The sequence below is a fragment of the Peromyscus eremicus genome, chromosome 16_21, assembly GCF_949786415.1.
Source record: "Peromyscus eremicus chromosome 16_21, PerEre_H2_v1, whole genome shotgun sequence".
Lineage (NCBI taxonomy): Eukaryota > Metazoa > Chordata > Mammalia > Rodentia > Cricetidae > Peromyscus > Peromyscus eremicus.
The window spans coordinates 7091703-7113141 of record NC_081432.1 but is presented as its reverse complement, the minus strand read 5'-3'; the positions used below and the strand labels follow the sequence as shown (position 1 = coordinate 7113141).

The following is a 21439-nucleotide window of genomic DNA, read 5'->3' as shown; positions in this document are numbered from 1 at the left end:
CCACATATAATGCCTAAAATGGTTAAAAAGAGACCTGTAGAGCTAGCTAAATTTAGCGATGTGGAGGTAAATTAAAGAATATTCTGAAAGAGATTTTTAAATTTTGTGTAATGTTTTTAGGTACATGCATATGTACGTTAGGTTTGTGCACATGGATGCAGTGACTATAAAGGCCAGAAAAGAAGGTGGCGGGTCCCCGGCATCTGGAGTTACAGGTAGTTCTGAGCCACCCAATGTGGGTGCTGAGAATTGACCTCGGATCCTTTCTAAGAGCAGTATCTTCTGAGCCAAATCTCCACCCTCACCTAACAGGCTTAAGGGCTCCTTCTGGGGAGCGAGAGTGGGGTAGAGGTCAGCCCTGCATCACAAGGCTCAAAGAACTTATTCTTCCTTTAACTACATGCACACATAACTGCAACTTAAAAAAAAAAAAAAAGTATAAGTAGGCTATGGCTGCAGACAACTGCAGTCCCAGGTACTCAAGAGGCTGAGGCAGGTTCTCTCGAGCCCGGGTGTTCAAGGCCAGCCTGGGTAACATAGTGAGACCCTCTCTTCAAAAACAAAGGAGGCTGGAGATGTAACTGAATAGGAGAGCACTTGGCCAGCGGATGCAAAGTCCTGGATTTGATCCTCAGAAGGAAAAGAAAGGAAGAGAAGGGATGGGAGGAGAGGGCAGTAGGAAGAGAGAAGGTGGGAAGAGGAAAGGCAAGGAAGAGGGAGGAGAGGAGGGGAGGGGAGGGGTGAAAAAATAGGAAGGAGGGAGCGGGGAGGGGGGAAGGGAAAAGGAGGAGGGAAGGGAATGGAAGGACAGACTGAACTGCAGATAAACTGAAGAGAGTGTGACTGAAATTGATGACAGACGGAACATTCATCCACACACGAAGACAGCCTGGTAAGACGATCAGAGTTCAGAAAGAAAGAGAAAAGCAGAGGGGATAGGGCAGGTGTCTCACAAAGGGCACCAACTGGCAGCCGGTGTCTCACCCACAAGAGACACAGGGAAGTACCTACAAGGGCCCAGGGGAGATCGCTGACCACCACAACAACCTCTCTCCGGGCCGTCTATCGTCACAACCAGGAAAGAAGCCAAAGCATGTTGGATTTGTTACAAGGCCCACTCCAGAAGGCAGTAAGACCCCCTAAGAACAAGAAAGAGAATGGATGGAAGCCTTTTGAGAATCTACAGTAAATCAGGCAGCAGAGCAACAGTTTGTCTTTCAGGGGTCTCACAACACTCCAGCAAAGTGGGTGTCCTTAGTCCCTATTCAGACACGCCCATGTCTCTCACAAAGGAGGAGCCACTTGACAAAGGAACAGCTTGGAGGCAAATTCTGGTCTGTGTAAGACCCTACTTGCCGTTTCCATCCTACCGCCCAGCCCCTGACTAGGGTAGCAATGTCAAGACTGTAAGTCAGCTCCCTCTCCTCCTAAAATGACTAAAAATGTAAAATACTAAGCAAAGAGTCGGCGTAGTAACTAGTACTTACGACTGTAGCAGCAGAATCGAATGTGTCCCTAAAGAATGGGCAGAAGGTAATTCTGGGCACACCGTACAAAAGACATTGAGTTTTCATAAACTTTAGGGCCGGAGACTTTTTTTTTTTTTAATCAAGACGACATACGCCAGAGTCATCTGGGAAGAGGGAAGCTCAGCCCAGAAGCTACCTCAGGTAGATTGGCCCGTGGGCATGTCTGAGAGTCGTTTCTCTGGTTAACTGATGTGGGAGGGCCCGAGCCACTGTGCCACCCTGGGCAGATGGTCCTGCCTTGTGTAAGAAAGCAGGCTGAGCAAGCCAGCGGGGAGCAAGCCAATAAGCAGCTCTCCTCCATGGCCTCTGTTTCAGGTCCTGCTTCAGCTCTCCTCGGTTGCTATGCTGCAATACGGAAGTGGAAGGGAAATAAACCCTTTCTTCCCCAAGCTGTTTTCCGGCCAGCATTTTATGCAAATTAAAACAGTGAGGCATGCCTGCAATCCCAGCCCTTGAGAAGTGGAGGTGGGAGGGTTAGGGGTTCAAGGACATTGGAGATATATATATCAAAGCCAGCCTGGGCTGTATGAGACCCTGTCTCTAACACATAAACTTTTAAATCTTTCCAAAACGTAAACTTTTTAAAGGCTGTATCTATAGGATGACAATAACTCCACTCTATTATAGCCAATACCTTAGTTTCTTTGAGTATACAAATACATCATTATCTTGGAACTCAGTTCCGTCTTACCTATAGAAAAGGAGATAAAGGGGCCGGGGAAACATGACAAGTGACCAGTGTTTTAAACCATACCTCATAAATGGTTTTAGCATTAATGGCCACCTCATTACGACAGCGAACGAAGAAGACGCACAGTCCTTTCAGCTTGTCCGGAGCTGCGTTGTCTACATACAGTCTCATCATTTTTGCCCCTTTGGGTACTCCGGTGATAGTCCGACCACATTCTGAAAGCAAATGCTAAGAACTGAGCACACGGTCGGCCACAGAACTGACCCAGCCTGGCAAGTGAACGCTCAATGGCCATGCAAGCAGTCTATCCTACATTGGTAAGCCGTAGGCCAATGCCAGGACCTGTCTCAAAGCAGGCAGATGGCATTCCCGAGGACGCCCCCAGAGGCTGCCCTCTGGCCCCTATACCCCATACACACACGCATGCAGGTGCACCTGAATACACAGCAATACCCACGGACATACACACAGCGTTGTTTCGTTTTGTTTTGTTTTGTTTTGTTTTTTAAAGTGGTCTGAGAGTAAAAGGACAACCCGAATCATTGAAACAAAGGTATAGTAACCCGGTTGCATGTTAATTATCTTTGGAGTAATATAGGAAAGCCAGATGTTGCAACTAACAGCTGCAACATCCACAGACGTTGAGCCAGAACCACGAGGGGCAGACACTGGGCTCCAAAGAGGCATCATGACTACTTCTAGCCATCTGAAAACATATGGACAAAATGGTCCACCTGTTCCAGGGAACTGCAATTAAATTCTAATGGAAAAGCGTATTTCCCAGTAGAGGCTAGAATGTCTTTGATATCTCTTCCTAAAGCATGACAGCAATGTCTCAAATTGTTGGTTCTGAAAATGAAACTTTTTTTTTATTACACTTATTTTGTGTCTACCCACATCTGTGTCGAAGCACGCGCATGTGGGGGTCAGAGGACAACCTGTAGGGGTTGGTTCTCTCCTTCCACCACGTGAGTCCTACAGACTGAACTCCAGTCACCAGGCTTAGTGGCTGGTGCCTTTTACCTGATGAGCCATCCTGATGACCCTGGAGTGCTCTTAAGATAATGTTTTTAAAGATTTATTTTACTTCACGTATGCAAGTGCCTTTGCCCGCATATATGCCTAAAGTGCCGCCTGCAGTGCCAGTGGAAGCCAGCAGAGGGAATCAGGTGCCCTGGAACTGGAGTTACAGATGGTTGTGAGCCACCACATGGTGTCTGGAAATGAACCCGGGTCCCCTTGCGAGAGCAGCAAGTGCTTTTAATAGCTGAGACACATCTCCAAGCTATTCTTTTACACATGGTTTTCTGGTCAAGTTTTCACTGTAAGAGCGGAAACCCTCTACGAGTAAGAGGAAAAACAGGCTGTACTTCAACATTAATCAGATCCCTTTGAGCCCAGGGCCCTCAGAAAACATCCTTACCAAGCCCTGGTGCTTCTCCTTCCTGATAGAAGAATTTCAGCGTCTTACAACCGCCTTTCTCAAAAAAATTGCTGAATGGGTCGAGCTGTTAAAGAGAAAAATGAGCATCAATAAAATGATACAGGCTTTCCGGTGCGATGAAATAACTCCTGTACTCATGCTTCACCTACCTTAGTTAATCACTGTCCCTTTTCAGAGAGAGAAAATAAGAAAGACCTTCCTAAAGGGCCTGGTGGCATAGGTCTGTGATCCCAGCTACTCAGAAAGCTGAGGCAGGAGGATCATAGGTTCAAGGTCTGACTGGGATACTAAGTGAATCCATGGCCAGCCCGGGCAACTTAGAGAGATCCTCTCTCAAATATAAAAAGTCTAAAGAAAGCTGGTGGGGGCAGGGTTGGAAATAGATCAAAAAGCAGGAACGTGCAAGAAAGGGGTAAACAGCTAAACTGACTTAACTCCAATACAGACAGCAGGGAAGACAGGTGAAATTCATTTCTTGGTGTCCTAGTTGGCTTTCTGTTGCTGTGAGAAATACCATGACCAAGCTGGGCAGTGGTGGCGCATGCCTTTAATACCAGTACTCGAGAGGCAGAGGCAGGCAGATCTCTGTGAGTTCGCAGCCAACCTGGTCTACAGATGGTGGCTGGGACACACGACCGACAGAGCAATCCTATTTCTGAAACTGGCCCTCCCTTGAGCTGACGGTCATTGCACAACTGACTTCTATACAGCGTGTAGGAAGACATGTTGCCGGGTTTACCACAGGAGCCCTAACAGTCATTAGGATGGCAAGGCATTAAAACACAACCTGAAAAGGTCCGAGAGAATCCTCTTACTGTTAGGGTAATATTGCTGATAGTCCAGACGACCTGCAAAATCTATGTGCACAGCTCAGGGAAACACGAAAAGGAAGGGACATTAAGAACTTCAAGATGAAGTGGGGTTGGGGGGCATGGCTCACTTACAAGGTAGCTGTCTAGCATGTGTATATATGAAGTCCTGGGTTAGATCCCTCCTACCACAAGAAGAAGAAGGAGAGGCCGGGCGGTGGTGGCGCACGCCTTTAATCCCAGCACTCGGGAGGCAGAGCCAGGCGGATCTCTGTGAGTTCGAGGCCAGCCTGGGCTACCAAGTGAGTTCCAGGAGAGGCACAAAGCTACACAGAGAAACCCTGTCTCGCAAAACCCCCCCCAAAAAAAAAAGAAAAAGAAAAAAAAAGAAAAAAAAAAGAAGAAGAAGGAGGAGCAGGAAGAGGAAGACGGGGGGGGGGGGGGGAAGCAGAAGAGGAGAGAGAGGAAGAAGAAAAAAAGGAGAGAAGAGAGAGAGGGAAAAAAGGAGAAAGAAGATGGGGAAGAAGAAGAGGAAGAAAGGGGGATTATTTCAAGATAGTGTATTAGATCATTAAACCCTGACCAGGAACCTGTGTGATTCCACAGCTCACAAGTCCACACATGAAACCAGCCTTGACCGTAAGGTCCATTCTGGATGGGAACTTTGGTGACCTAGAAAGTCACACCCTAGTTCCATCCAGTCGTTCTCTATGACGCCTCCTGTTTAATACACACATCTCCTGGGTAGAGAGTGATAGAGGAACACACCGAGGTCCATGTACACCCATGCTCCTACACACCCACACACAAGTACACACCCCAAAATAAAGGCAAAAACATAACAAATGATGGTTAAGACTTCAGCTTACCGATGGGCAATCCAAAATTAGTTCTTCCACAGTTACTATGTCCAGCCCAAGCATTTCTGATAGAATTTCAAATATGTATTTGTATAAGGGGTCAATTCTCATTTTCCGGTTTTCCCTTGCTTCTCGGAATCTTGCCTAAAAGAGGTGAAAACATGTATAAAAATGTTAAGTATGAGACAGGTGGATCCCTGTTGAGTACAAGGCCAGCCTGGTCTACAGAGGGAGTTCCAGGACAGCCAGGACTGTTTCACAGAGAAACCCTGTCTTGAAAATAAAATTGTTAAGTATGAAGAAAATGTGGCCCTCAGGAAGCAGAGGCAGGTGGATTTCTGTGAGTTCGAAGCCAGCCTGCTCTACAAACAACCAGGGCTGTTACACAGAGAAACCCTGTCTTGAAAAACCAAAGAAAGAAACAGGTGTTTTCAAACGATGCAAAGTCTCAGGACTTTCCCCCAGCAAGCCCTGTCAGCTGCAAACCTGTCTCTCTTTGAGGGTCTCCTGGAGGTTTGGAATGCCACTCATACTTCGGCGGTACTTGGAGGCCCGCCGGGAAGACTGCGAAAGCCCATCCGACAGCACTGACTGCACAGGCCTCGGGGCGATCCTCGGTCGGACCCGGCTCTGGCCCTCCTCATCGTCCGGCAGCGTTATCTCCTCGTCTGAGGGAATCAGACTCCTGTAGTCAGTCACAGAAGGACCAGCGGACGGTCCAGTGGTGGGCGTGGCATCCGTGCCAGGGGTGGGCTCTCCTTCCGCAGGGGGCTGGGAGTCATCTCCTGGAGGGGGCGGGGCCTCGCCCTCCTCGGGGGGCGGGGCCTGCTCCTCGGGAGGGGGCGGAGCAGTGCCTTCTGGAGGGGGCGGGGCTTCCTCCATAGGAGAAGGAGCCTCTTCGCTCTGGGGAGGTGGGACTGAGCTGTCTTCCTCAGACTCCATCTTTCAACGCGGTTTCCTCCTGTAGATCTTCGACGTCAAAACCTAGAATTACAAAGTATTTTCATTGAGATTTGTGCAGGTAACTTGACCATTGGGTGTTTTTATTTCTCCCAGTGATGGCTAATCTTGGTTGTCAATTTGACACACTTTGGGTGGGAAGATGTAACCTCAATTGATGAATTGCCTACATCGGATTGGCCTGTGGACGTGTCTGTAGATTATGAATTGATAGTGGAGGGCCTAGCCTACTGTAGGTGCTACCATCCCTAGGCTGGTGGGCCCGGGCAATGTAAGAAAGGGAGTTCACCGGAAGGCTGGGAGCAAGCAAGAGAGGCAGTCGGTAAGCCGCTTTCCTTCACGTTCCTTACTGTGGTTTTGCTTGAATTCCTACCCTGACTTCCCTCAGCGGTGAACTGGGGACCTGAAAACGTAAAATAAACCCTTTCTTCCCCAAGTTCCTTTTGATCATGGTGTTTATCAAACAGAGAATAAACTAGGACATTTCCCTTAAAGCTAGACAGGGAAAAAAAAAAAAAATCATCCACTCCTTTACCATGTTATCTGAACAAGCTAAGGTTACAACAGTTCTAGAGAGAGGATTTTTTTTTTTTTTTGGCTTATGAGACAGGGTTTGTAGCTTTGGAGCCTTTCCTGGAACTCATTCTGTAGCCCAGGCTGGCCTCGGACTCACAAAGATCCGCCTGCCTCTGCCTCCTGAGGGCTGGGATTAAAGGCGTGCGCCACCATCGCTCAGCTTTTTTTCTTTTTTTTTTTTTTTTTTTTTTTTTTTTTTTTTTTTTTAAAGGTCTTCATTTTTATTCTTTATGTACAAAGACTAGCATGATCTGTTTCATTGTGGAGAGAGTCTTGAATAATCCATTCAAGGTCGCTTAGTCCAACTTAATGAAGCCGATGTCCTTCGCGTACTGGCGGAAACACTGACGGCACATGTTCAGGCCGTATTTCCGGATCAGACCGTGGCGGTTAGAGCAGACGCGGCAAGAGCGAGAACCCTGGCCGAACTTCCGCGGGTGACTCCAGTAGAGCTGCTGGTGACCCATCTTGCCTGCGGACGGCCAACGAGGAGAAAGGCTTTTTTTTTTTTTAAGGTGACAGCAGACAAATTTATATGTTGTTTTTTCAAGGCTAAGTGCTCACTTGATTTTGCTATGGGGTTAGGAAACTGTGCCATCTTCGGGATAGTATTTAAAAAATGCCATTATGACAGTCTTTTTTTTTTTTTTTTTTGGTTTTTCGAGACAGGGTTTCTCTGTGTAGCTTTGCACCTTTCCTGGAACTTGCTTTGTAGACCAGGCTGGCCTCGAACTCACAGATGGGCCGAGCGGTGACGGTGGTGGTGGTGGTGGTGGTGCACACCTGTAATCCCAGCACTCGGGAGGCAGAGGCAGGCAGATCTCTGTGAGTTCAAGGCCAGCCTGGGCTACAGAGTGAGTTCCAGGACCACCAGGGCTATAGAGAGACCCTGTTCAAAAAATCAAACAAAACTCTCAGGCTATGGTTGTTTCGTGGTGGTAGGCCATTTGCCTAGCATGCATGAGGCCCTTGGATCAATCACCAATTCCACAAAAGAAGCATAGGGGACAAGAGGAAAACTGTTATTCTCCAGCCCAGTGACGTGATCACACTCATAATCCCAGTGCTCACAGGCTAAAGGGTTGCTGCAAATTTGAGGCCAGCTTGCTCCACACAGTGTGTCCCAGGGCTATATAGCAAGATTTTGTCAGAGAGAAAGAGGAAGAGAGAGGAGGAGGAAAAGGAGGGAGGAAAGGACTATTATTCTCAAATTATCTGGTTTCTTTTAATTAGCCTCTATTATTTACACTATCAAAGAAAAGCTAAAATTAAATCATCATACGTTAAGAAATCAGTATGCAATAAATCTCAATGAGTTTTCCATCTCAAAATGGATACTATTTTTTTAAGTGGAAGCACACAATAAATTCTCAGAAAACATTATTACCCTACATAGTTTATTCCCTGGTGATTTTAGATAATTGAATTGAGATCTGTGTGCTTTCAGAATTGGGTGAGAAGAGACTTGCAAATACACTAGTTTCAACTGCCTGTTTTAGTAGTAATGAACATTCAGAGCTGTTACAGGTCTTTCTAATTACTTAAGTAGACAGTAGTGATCTCTCTCTTTTTTAATTAACTAATTAATTAATTTTATTCTAGATTTTTTTTCCTGGCTTTTTCAAGACAGGGTTTCTCTGTGTAGCCTTGGCTGTCCTGGAACTCATTTTGTAGACCAGGCTGACCTCAAACTCAGAGATCCACCGTTCTCTGCCTCCCAAGTGCTGGGATTAAAGGCGTGAGTCACCACTACCCAGCTTTATTTTGTTATTTTTATGTGTATGAGTGTTGTGCCCTGCTTATATGCTGGCTCACCATGTGAGTCCCTGGTGCCCGCAGACATCAGAAGAGAGCTTCAGAGCCGCAGGACTGGAGTTACAGGTGGCTGTGAGCAGCCACGTGAGTGCTGGGAATCAAATCCCAGTCCTCTTCAAGAGGAGTCAGTGCCCCTAACCACTGAACCATCTCTCCAGGCCATGTAGGGATCTTTCTAAACTTAGACCAATCATTCTACTTTCCTACTTCAAATTCTTTTCTGGGGGTGTTGGATACTATGCTTAGAGAACTGAAGCTTAGCTCTCACTACCACAGGGTGGCTCACAGCCACTTATAACTCTAGTTCCAGGGTATCCAAAGCCTTCTGAACCCCACAAGCACCTGGAGCAACACACACACACACACACACACACACACACACACACACACACAAGCTATCAGTATAGTAAATCTTAAAAGCAAAAGATATATGGTTACATTTTTAAAAGGAACAAGAACCTGCTGTACACCTGTAATCCTGGTAATTGGAAAGGAGGGTTGTGAATGGAAGCCTGGGCCACACAGGGAAATCCCGTCCCAAGCAAACAAATAAATATTAAATAAACACACATGAAAGTCAAGAGATAGCACATTGGACAATGATACCAACTGTATAAAAATCTGTATTTTTAACTGTATAATACTGACTGTATTAAAAAAAAAGTATTCACATGTGGGTACAACATTTTATCGGTTCTAAGATGCATACTTTAAGAAGGGTTAACTGACCCAGGCATGTTGTTTTTAACTAAATCTCAGTCATTCAATTTTACCAATAAAGACTCAGAAGCCAGGTGCTGGGGTAAAAGCCTGCTAGCTCAGAGAGGCAGAGAAAGCACCAAGCTTACCTCCCTTCTCAGCTGACATCCCCAAAACCTTTTTCTTCCTATGCTGTTTCAAACACAACTTCCAACTGCATGTCATTTCCTTCTACTTCCTCTGTGTCTCCACCCAGATACCCAGTCGACTGGTCGGCAGAGGAGCTGGAGAGATGGCTCAGCAGTTGAGCACACTCCAGAGGACCTGGATCAATTCCCAGCACCCACATGATGGGCAACAACCATCTGTAACCATCAGGGAACTGATGCCCTCTTCTGGCCTCTGTGGGTACCAGGTATGCATGGCACCCAGGCACAGACAAACATGTAAGACAAAACATCCACACTCATAAAATAAATTAACAACAACAAAAAGAATGAGAGAAAGGAAGGGAGGGACGGAGGGTGGGAGGGAGGGAGGGAGGCAGGCTGAGAGAGGCTGGCAAGCAGAGAAACTTCTGGGTGAAAATATTTTCCAATGAAGATGAGATGTAGGGCTGGGGGTGGGGTGGAGGATGAAAGAGGGGTGTGTTTTATACAGAAGGTGAATCCTATGGCGCCCAACATGCAGGGAAGCCAGAAAAGCCAAAGTTAGCTCAGCAACCTTGGTGAATTCTGTGGTGAGAAATTAGGGCTGCGGGAGAATGGTGATTAAGTTCAGGAATAGAAAACAAGCCTGGAAGGGAAGATCTTCTTCGTTGTTGTTGTTGTTTTGCTTTTTAAGTGTGAATGCCTGTAGAAGCCAGAAGAGTGTCCTGAACCATCTCCATATGCTGGGAACAGAATGCAGGTCCTAAGCAAAAGCAGCAAGTACTCTCCCCCCCCCCCCCCCCCCACGAAACAGGCTTTCTCTGTGTAGTTTTGGTGCCTGTCCTGGATGTCTTGCGCTGTAGACCAGGTTGGCTTCGAACTCACAGAGATCTGCCTGCCTCTGCCTCCCGAGTGCTGGGATTAAAGGTATGCGCCATCACCTCCCGGCTTGAGGGACTCTTTAACTACTGAGCCATCATGCCAGCCTCTGGTTTTTGTTCCTCCCTCCCTCCCTCTCTCCCTCTCTCCCTCCCTCCCTCTCTCCCTCCCTTTGGTCCGTCTTTTCTTGCTTCTCTTCTTTCTCCTTCCCTCCTTGCTTCTTTGCTCCGTCTTCTCCGCCCAACCATGCATACTAAGCGATTACGGCCGGGTGTTTCACTCCTGACCCCTAACTTCCATTCTTAAAAAGGAACAGGCCAGGATGTGGAGTCAGACGCCCATCATCGATGACAGGGATTGACAGGTAGCAGCGATTCCACTGGGAGTTGGGCTGGAGCCCTACCCCTCCTAGGTGGCAGCTGCTACACCCGCCCCAAGCTTGGCGTCTACCACTCACTCGCCTTCCTGCAAACGGGTGGCTTGGCTGTCTCGAACCTTAGACCTCCAAAGCGGGACCCCAACGCGGCTACTCTGGTAGAGCTGCCCTCAGCCTCCGCTGCCACCCAGGCTCAGCCGTTGAGACTACCCGGGCCCCCTCGCGCTGGCTCACGCAAGATGCGGCTCCCCGCGGGGTGCCTCGCTGTTGGGGTGCTGCAAGGAAAGGGCATGCATATCAGATAACTCACCCATGCAGTCTGAGGAGTAAAACTTGACTTGGGGGCTCTGAGCACAGAAGGGCATGTACCTGCAGACAGTAATGGGGGCGCGGGGAGCTCGGTCCTTTACACTTATCTAAAACACGGTGAGAATTCAATATCCATGTGCCCATAACTTGAGCGCATTCTGAGAAAACCTTTGAGGGGAGCAGCATAGAACTGTGTACATTGCTAACAATGCTTCCTATGAGTTTTACATTTCCTAAAATTGCTTAGTGTTACATTTGAGGGTCGTAATGACTTAGCCGTGTTAGTTTGCTGGGAGTGATGTGCCATAGCCTGGGAAGACTGAAGAAAAGGGATGTAATAGTGGCAGTAGTAAGCTGGGCGGTGGTGGCGTGCCTTTAATCCCAGCACTCGGGAGGCAGAGCCAGGCGGATCTCTGTGAGTTCGAGGCCAGCCTGGGCTACCAAGTGAGTTCCAGGACAGGCGCAAAGCTACACAGAGAAACCCTGTCTCGAAAAACCAAAAAAAAAAAAAAAAAAAAGTGGCAGTAGTAGTAGGATGGAGCTTGAGACACCTGGGATAAAGACCACAGACTCAATCCAATTTTAATTAAAGGATTTATTGTTTGTTGCTAGCAGGACAATGTCCTCAAAGTCCAGTCTCAGGTGTGTCGTGTAGGTAGGGTACGGGGAAGGGTTTTTTGTTTGTTTTGTTTTTCAAGACTGGGTTTCTCTGTGTAGCCTTGGCCCATCCTGAAACTCATTCTGTAGAGCATGCTGGCCTCGAACTCAGGCTGGGATCAAAGGCATGTGCCTCCACTGGGCTGAGGGGAAGGTTTGTTGTTTTTTTTTAAGAGATTGATTTATTTATTATGTATACACCATTCTGCCTCCACGCCAGATCTCATTATAGATGGCTGTGAGTCATCATGTGGTTGCTGGGAATTGAACTCAGGCCCTCTGGAAGAGCTGCCAATGCTCTTCACTGCTGAGCCATCTCTCTAGCCCTTAGGGGAAGGGTTTTTAAAGGTGAAAACTGCAAGAGGACCTTCAATGTCTGCACAAGCAAGCAAAAAACTGGTCTGTTCTGCCAAGGTAAGTGGTCAAGGCAACCCAAAAGAATCTTTGGGTGTCTTCATAAGCAAGTTATAGAAGCCAAAAACAAAACAAAACAAAACAAAAAACCGGCAGTTAGTCATTCATATCCTTATCTTAACAAAGCAGATGCTTATGACTGTACATTTCCAGGTGAGGGTCCCTAGGTCAGGGTTGTTTTCTGAGAACTCATCTTCCAGGAATTTGAGTTTAGAGCAAACAGTCATTAAGTACTAAGATGGAGGCCTAACCCAAAATGGAGTCAACTTGATGGGATTTACAATCACTTAACAGACATGCTTCCGGGCAGGTCTGTGAGGGACTGTCTAGACAAGTGGGTTAATTGAGGTGGGAGACTCACTCCACACGTAGCCGACACCATTCCACGGGCTGAGGTCCTGGAGTAAGTACCACAAGACCTGAGCTGAGCATGAGCACTCATCTCTTTCTGCTTCCCAGTCTGACGCAATGGGACCAGATGCCTCAAGCGGCTTCCACTGTCACGTGACTGAAGTGAACCCCAGGATTGGTTGTGAGCCAAAATAAACCGTTCCTGCCTTAAGTTGGTTGTGTCAGATAATTTGCTTGGTAACTAGACAAGAATCTAAGACATCTTCATCAGAATATCATTTACGTCATGGTTCTTTCCCCTCCCCTTTGTAGGTTTTTCTAGAGCATCCTGGGAAGAATCATCTTGGAGAGATACAGTCCACTATGATTTGGGAAGGAAAAAGTCACCTAACCTGTGAATATGCCGTCACCATCTACCTCGTAAATATTGGTGAAAAACTTCTTCAATCCACAACAGAGGACTCACTGTTCTGCCATTCTCCTTTGGGACAATTCATTTCAATCTGTTTGGGATGCTCGCTTTGCTCAATAAACCGCCACCATGCTGTCTCTTGACTGAATTCTTTCCTCTGAGATAACAAGAGCCAAGAGAACCCTTGTAACAGACAGCGATGTAAGTAAGCCAGAGTGAACGGGCGGGAAAAGCTGCCAGGTGGCAAGATAGAGTGTGAAGCTTAGGGCGAGGCTGTCTCTCTGTAAGACACAGAGTACATCCATCTGCAAGACCTGACTTTGGGAGCCAGGGCTGCTCCCTTAGCTACGTCAGCAACAAAAATAAGGTCCCAGCAAGCACCACCTGATGAAAGCGGTGAACACTTCCCAGGAGACAGAGATCCATTTGTTTACTGTTCTTTATACAAGATGCCGAGCAGGTCATCTAGATTCCTAAGCCGCCCACAACTGCCACCTGCTTCTGGTCCATAGTGTCCACAGAGGACATGGGTAGCAGAGATGCTGGTGAATCCATGTGTCCATTCTGTCATTTACGGAGCTCTAAGTCATAAGCACCTCTCTCCTGTTGGTGGAGTTTTCTTATCCTCTTTTGGCACGGATTAGGCCTCTGAGGTTTGGCTCCTTGCCATCTTTCCATGTCATGCCTACATCTATATATTCTGACCTAGTTAAGAAACAAATTACTGAATAGAATATCCTATAGAATTTTAAATATATTCATATACCTTAACTAGTAGCTATTCCTTTGAAAATAGATAGGAAAGAAATAATACTAGGAGCTGGATAGGTAGCTCAGCTGTGAAGAGTGAGAGGGCAGAGGATGGAGTTCAGATCCTATCCTCAGATTAGGAGTTTCTCAGTCACTTACAAACTCCAGCTCTAGAGGATCCAATGCCTTCTTCTGGCCTCCACTGGCACCTGCTCATACCCACATATAGACAGACACATTTCATAAAAATAAGCTTTTTAAAAAGAAATAATACTAAATAGAGGCAGAGCTTTTGTTTGAAAGATACATGTTGCTATATTGTGTTTGTGGGCACCAGGATTCATACAATAGCTTCATTAGGTTTGGCAGAAAACTAGGTTCATGGAACACTGCCAAAAGAGAGCACTCTTGGGATGGCCAAGACACAGGAAAACTATGAGTAAAACAGAGCTCTCCTGAGGCATAAGAAAGTAAACACCATGTAGCATGTGATAGTATACCTCTCCCCTCCCCCCTACACACACTGAGGCAGGAAGACCCACTCTACATGTGGGAGACACCATTCATGTGGGCTGAGGTCCCTGTCTGAATACAAAGGGGCTAGTGAGCTGAGCATTAGCATTTCTCTGTCTCTCTCTCTCTCTCTCTCTCGTCTCTCTCTCTCTCTCTCTCTCTCCATCCTGACTTCACACACAATGTGACCAGCTGCCTCAAGCTTCCACCACCATGACACATGTATATGTATAAGACATTAAATGCCCTGGACCTTGAGAATAAAATGTCCTAGACAGTGCAAAGGGGTATATACAGAAAACATTTAGCACAGTAGTACCTGGAAATGGCCTAACCAATGTTCGCTGTTATTAGCAGTAGTAGAGTATTACTGTTATTAATAGTTTAGTAGAGTATACTAATGTAGTGAACAAAGGTATTGAACTGGTGATCAGAAAACCTGAAATTCAGTACTGGAATTTTCCTACTCGGCTATAATTAATTAGTTGACTAACCCCAATTGTGAAATCACTCTACTCCTGCGTGTCCTCATTTAAAAACAAAATGTTCTAACTTTCTTCGAGTTTTCAAAACTCTAGAACTTCAGGATGAGCTTGACTTCAAGCCTCATCAAGAAGGCAAAATGTTACGTTGCTGACAAAAATAAAAAGTCCAAACAAATTACGCAAAATGCTTAGATGTCACAGGGTAAAGGCAACAAAACTGCACAAGTTATCAGTATCTGTTCTGCTGTCATTGTCCTAGCGTAATCACATAGTCTTACTGTGGGATAATAACTTAAGTAACCAAACATTTTAGTAAAATATATGTAATTATTTTTTAAAGATTTATTTTTGCCAGGTGGTAGTGGCATGTAGTGGCTAGTGGCTGGCTGTTCTGCTTCTCTGATCTTTCAGCTTTTACCCTGATATCTGGCTCTGGGTTTTTTATTAAAAGGCCATCTAAGATTCGAACAACATCTGGCATCCAACTTGTGGGGCACAAATTCATGAAAAAGCCACTTGCCTGTGGCCTTGCAGGTTCAGGTTCAGGCGCGAGCCGCACGCAGCCAGAGTCTCCACCCCACATGGGCTGAAATCCCTAACCCAATGTCTAAGTTTTTGTTGCAGCCTTTTTGCAGCAAACTCCACTAGTTTTTGGACTCCCCAAACCGTGAGAGTTAGCCGCTTTCTCACGGTTTCTTGTACAGACAGCTGGCTCTTTGGCTTCTTCTCTCCTGGTGGGTTGTGAGCTCTCCTTAGATCCCCATCTTCGGGCTGCTACCACATGAGGTGTCTACCTTGAATGTAGCACAAATCTTAAAAGGTCTTATTAACAAAAACAAACCCGGAGCCAGGTATTGGGGTGAATGCTGAAAGATCAGAGAAACAGTACAAGCCACATCCAACCTCATCTCGCCAATTCCTCAGCTAATCTTGTTTCCTCAAACTGGAAGCCTCTGTGGCCTCATCCGAATGGATCTCAGCTGAACTGCTGCTAAAAGCCTAAAAGCTTAACAGAACTTAGTTCCTGGCCCTCATGCCTTATATACCTTTCTGCTTCCTGCCATCACTTTCTGAGATTAAAGGTGTGTGTCACCATGCCTGGCAGTTTCCAGTGTGGCCTTGAACTCACAGAGATCCACATGGATCTCTACCTCCCAAGTGATAGGATTAAAGGTGTATGTGCCACCATTTTTCTGGCCTCTATGTCTGTCTAGTGGCTGTTCTGTTCTCTGACCCCAGATAAGTTTATTAGGGTGCACAGTATATTGGCGGACACAATATTAGCACACTTGAAACCCATTTGGGCTTCTACTGCTCTATGCAGAAGCAGTTACCCTTACATCTGAATTGTCCTTTGTCAGCAGATTTGGTGAGACAATTGAGATTTCTGACCCCACTCCCACCCCCCACTCCCCCACCCCCAAGACAGGGTTTCTCTGTGTAGTTTTTGGTGCCTGTCCTGGATCTCACTCTGTAGACCAGGCTGGCCCGAACTCACAGAGATCTGCCTGCCTTTGCCTTTCAAGTGCTGGGATTAAAGGTGTATACCATCACCACCTGGCCAATTGGGATTTCTTTCTTTTTTTTTTTTTTTTTTAGAATTATTTATTTATTATGTATACAGAAGAGGGTGCCAGATCTCATTACAGATGGTTGTGAGCCACCATGTGGGTGCAGGGAATTGAACTGAGGACCTCTGGACGAGCAGTCAGTGCTCTTAACCTCTGAGCCATCTCTGCAGCCCCCAATTGGGATTTCTTAAAGGGATAAATTAGTTAAAAGATAATTTTTTTTCCCACATTAAAAATGGGAAACATTTTTACAATGGAAGAAATTTGGTCTCTGACTATACATTAAGTGGTCTCAAAATGGAACAATTAAATGAGAAGATAATTAATGTAGATGGGATTTATATAATGTCAATTATAAATATTTGTTTGATAATTTTTGTTTTATCATTAAAAAGGTTAATTAATATGAATGCTAAGATAAAAATTTCAGAAAACCTTGTTAAAACAGATGATAGAGAAATTCATATCCAGACAGAGGAATTTAAAGGTGAATCAATCTCAGCATTGCATTATATGGTTACAGAGAAATGGCCTAAGGCTTTCAAACAGCCAACCTTAATCTATCTAGTAACCTACAGGAAATGCCAAATGCTCAAGGCCGTGTAAGAGCTAACTAGACTCCTGTACAAATGTTAGACTTAGGAGATTTAAAGCAGCTATAGTGTCATATGGTATGCATCCCCGTTTGTGAAGCAGATGTTAAACTCATGGTCAACTTGTAATAGAATTATCCCTCAAGACTGGAGAGATTTGGTTACAGCTGTCTTAGAAGTTGGTCCCCAATTACGATGGAGAATCTGGTGGAAAAATGAGGCTAAGACCACTGAACAACAAAGTAGGGCTAGAGATATGGAAATCTCCCAAAATTAACTTCTTGGAGAGGAAGATTATGCTAATATAGAAAGGCAATCTCTATATGATGACCATACTCTGGCCTTATGCCAAATGGCAGCCTTGAATGCTTGGGACAGAATTGAAGCTAACGAACAATGCAAAAGGATAATTAGGCCATTAAAGGCAAGATCAGCACCCTTGGAGGAGGAATGGATGGATCCAAGATACAATGAATATTGAATTTCATGACCATGATGATGCTTAGATAGGAGAGATTTGAAGAAAAATAGTAATGTCAGATGTTTCAATTGTGGTAAACAAGGTCACCTAAAAAGGGACTATAAACAGGATATTCCTAGAAAAAATGTTTTTTCAGGAACAATGGCAACAGAACACCCCTCCCTTCTAGATTATGCAGAAGGTATGGTAAAGGCAGACACTGACTAATGAGCATAGATCAACAAGGGACAGACAAGGTAATCCTTTGCCTTTGCCATCAGGAAACTCCCTGAGGAGCCTCTCACAGACCCCCACAGCATATTTGGTTTAGTCCTTTCCTGTCACCATGGAAAAAAATCCTTCCCAGAGCAATTAAAGAACCTAATGCCTATTGTAAAAATCATACTGCTTTGGATGACAGAACAACCATAGAAGAGAGAACAAAAAAATTGAGGAGAAACCATAAACCAAAATTGATAAAGATTAGATTTGGAAACTCCGCAAAGTTAGGGTTGGGGAAGGGTTTTGTTTTTGTCTTTCAGGAAAATGAAGGCTAAGGAATTTGATAAATGAGACCTCTGAAGAACAAGGACAAATCATCCAGAAAAAAAATGTCCCACAAAAAAGATTTTTTGCCTAATAGTGACCTTTGAAGTCTTTGAAAAGATGATGCAATCCCACAAGGACAACTCCACATGGACTATGATAACACCACCACACTGACAAACACCACACAATGATCAGTGTGGACTACAAACTGCTCAGGACAATCTGGAAGTTGCTAGCTGAGATGATCCAGCCTCTCAGACTACTCTATCCAGGACTTGGGACAAGCCCTGTATTTTCCCATTATGCAGAGACTGGACAACAAATGATATAGCTACCTCTCCCACAACTTGACAATTAGCCCAATAATTTTCTTTTCAGGATCCCCTAAAGATACCTTTGCCCTCAGACAGCAGGAAGTTAATTTTAAGAAAGTGACATTTCCAAGAGGTGGGATGGGTGATTTTTTTTTTTTGTCATTCAATGGATTATGGATAATTGTCATTGTTTAGGATGGTTGGTTACAAGTTGGTAATTGATAATAGTCATAGAAAAAAAAACTAAACACGGAGATTAGATTCAAGGTTCTTGTTTGAAAAAAATAAAAATAAAAATAAAAAAGAGGATATAGATGAGAGGTAGATTATTGAATCTACTCTGAAAAGAAAAAAGAAAGATTTTGATATGTAAGATAAAAAGGTAGATTATTGAATCTACTTTTAGAGAGCAACAACTAGTTTTAAATATTTTACATTGGATTGGATTTTTGTATGATGTATACAAATTTTGTATAGTTATACAAATTTGAGATTAATTTTGTTAGAAAATACTGTACATATATTTCTAATCTTGTTCAAGGTATTGTGCCTATACAGCTTATTTAACAATGTAATGTAAATTGCTAGTCTTTGAAAATTATTACCAACTAATTAGGATATAAAGAAATGCAAGTTAGTATTTAGTCACCTATTACAATTGAACATGTAGTCAGGTTAGGTATGTTTTTAAGGTCAAACAGAGATATATTTTAAATAAAAAGGTCATCTTCAAACACTTCAAAGATCTACAGAATATGGCATTTAAGATGTTTTAATAACATAGATTTTTTTTTTTAAATTACAATGAGACATGTCTGCTCCTGGCAGCACCAATCTACTTCAGAGAAGATGATGAGCATCAAAAAAAACTCCAAATGGTGTAACTGATTGGTCATGTCACAGGTGTGTGGGTTCACAAGGGTCCACGGAATAAAGACTCAGAGGCATCTTAAGAATGTATCTAGCCTTTCATGGCTGCAGGGGGGTCCATCCTCAAGGGACTGAAGCACTATTCCTTTTTATTTTATTTCTCTCCATTACAGTTTAGCCAGTTAATTTCCATGTACTCAAAACAGCCTGAAAGGGGCTTCAACAATGCAATGCCAAGTGCAAATTCCTCGATTGTTCAGGGACCATAGTTTTCCAGGTTTCCTGAATCAAGTTTTGCATAGGCCCTTGTACCCTTGGGAGACTCTGAGACAGGATTCACCTAGAGGGCAACAAGAGAAACAAAAGGTGTCTGCTAAACAAAAGATGGATTAGGGCTAGGTGCTACTCTCTGGAGGCAGGCCAGGTGCGGCTCTGCAGGAATACCACCACAAAATGGAGTTTACTTTCTTTGTGGCAAGTTAGCCACTGGGCAAGGAAATGCCCTTGCCTCGACTGCTGACAGTGTGCTCTCCAAAATGGACAAGCAGGACACAAAAGAAAGAACTGCCAAACCTTGCCAAGACAAGGTAGGAAGGCTCCATCACAGATGAGTCTGTCAGATACACTAGGCCTGTAAGCCAAAGATAGTTGGCCCAATGTTGCGGAGAAATCTTGGGTGACTGTCTGGGCAGCCAGCTGTTTCTGTCATTTCTCATATTTTTTAGAAGTCACTTGTTTGCACTTCCTGTTTACTTAGGTAATATTTCCTTCTCGAGTCTCTTAGGGAGTTGAAGACTAGATAATTATAGCTTTTCTTGTTAACAACTTCAGAAAATAAACTCACTACAGAGGTTTTAATTTATATATTTGAAAGACATCAAAAGATAGTTTTCAGTTGATAATACAAGTTAGGATAGAAAGCGAATTAGGTACATCATTTTAGACTCACCAAAATAGGATAAATAATAGAGTATTTTCTCTGAATCTGTCAAATGTTAATGGGCTGGACATTGTTAATATAATTCTTGACTGTATATATTGTATATACTTATTGTATACAGTTTTTCTTATATTGGTTATAACCTTCTTTTATTATTTTAGACAAAAAAAAGGGGGGAAATAGGGTGATATATTGTGTACCCTTATAAACTTGCTTGAGGATCAGAGGATAGAACCAGCCACTAGATTAGACATAAAAGTCAGGCAGTGGTGGCACACACCTTTAATCCCAGCACTTGAGATCTCATGCTTTTGTTTGGGAAGCACACATGCCTTTAATCCCAGGAAGTAATATGGCAGGACAGAGAAAGGCATATAAGGCGTGAGGAAACAGGAACTCATTCTCTTTTGGCTGAGAATTTCATAGAGGTAAGGACTAGTGGCTGACTGTTCTGCTTCTCTGATCTTTCAGCTTTCACCCTGGTATCTGGCTCTGGTTTTTTTAAAAGACCATCTAAGATTCGAATGGCACACATCTTTAGTCCCAGCACTCAGGAGGCAGAGGCAGAAGGCAGGCAGATCTCTGTGAGTTCGAGGCTAGCCTAGTCTACAAAGTGAGAGCCAGGACAGCCAGGGCTACACAGAGAAACCTGGTCTGGGGGGGCGGGAAGAAAAGTAAAGTAACAGATACACGTCCCTGAGAATGAGTTGAATTGTGTCCCCTGAAGAATGTGACATTATTTGGCAATAGAGTCTTGACAGATGCGGTTAAGTATTGTGGGATAATATTTTTTTCTACATTGTGAAGATGTGTCTTTGCCTGGGCACCTTCTGATTTGATTTAATAAAGAGGAGGGGGATCAGGTGTCCAAAGTCTTCCTCAGCTATAACAAGTTCCAGACCAGCCTCATATACATGATACCTTGTCTCAAAAACAAGGGGGTTGGAGAGCTCTGTGGAAGTTGTTGGAATTTATAGTTTCTTAAATAAGGACGACAATTTCTAAATTGCTCCTCCCCTATAATCCCTCTATGTCCTTCTGCTTGAATATGTAGTACTTACATTTTTAGGCTTTTTTTAAAAGGTATTATAAAACATTTATACTATATAGAGAGAAATAATGAATAATACAATAACTATTCATTTGCCTAATGCGTACCTTAAATTGAAGCACAGTCAACTCTTAAATTCTCTGGAGATCTCCTACTCTTCTCCTTCTCTTCCTCCACTTAGGCTGAAGGGAGCAGGCAAAAGCACCTTGTCCTAAGTACTGCCATTTTAACTTCAGATTCCATTTTAACTGTAAGGTGAAACAAAGTTCAGGTTCCCAAGTCTTAGGGGATCTGGGAACTTACCAATGACTGACTGACCTCCTCCTTAAACAACAGAGGTAGTCTGTTCTGCTCCTTAGTTTTCTAGAACTTTATGGCTGTTCCTAACAACAGAAAGAACAAATGAATCTGAT

General features: G+C 44.4%; 2 protein-coding genes and 1 long non-coding RNA gene across 3 annotated transcripts in view; all 3 read right to left on the bottom strand.

Moving 5' to 3' along the window:
- Dnah8 (dynein axonemal heavy chain 8) overlaps positions 1-10993 on the bottom strand; it is a 239804-nt gene extending 228811 nt beyond the window's left edge. The window contains 5 exon segments of the mRNA XM_059282134.1: positions 2284-2435; positions 3644-3728; positions 5343-5477; positions 5820-6317; positions 10869-10993. Coding sequence (XP_059138117.1) covers positions 2284-2435; positions 3644-3728; positions 5343-5477; positions 5820-6275 — 828 coding nt within the window. The 5' untranslated portion in view covers positions 6276-6317; positions 10869-10993.
- On the bottom strand, positions 7084-7361 carry LOC131926597 (small ribosomal subunit protein uS14). Its single transcript, XM_059282133.1, has one exon. The coding sequence runs from the start codon at positions 7334-7336 to the stop codon at positions 7166-7168; it is 171 nt and encodes a 56-aa protein (XP_059138116.1). The 5' UTR covers positions 7337-7361; the 3' UTR covers positions 7084-7165.
- Positions 10994-19114: 8121 nt separating the features above from the next.
- Positions 19115-21380, bottom strand: LOC131926599 (uncharacterized). The gene is made up of 2 exons (XR_009383520.1): positions 21134-21380; positions 19115-19375 (listed from the first exon to the last, which is right to left on the bottom strand). It is a non-coding gene; the product is annotated as an uncharacterized LOC131926599 (long non-coding RNA).
- Between the last annotated feature and the right edge of the window lie 59 nt (positions 21381-21439).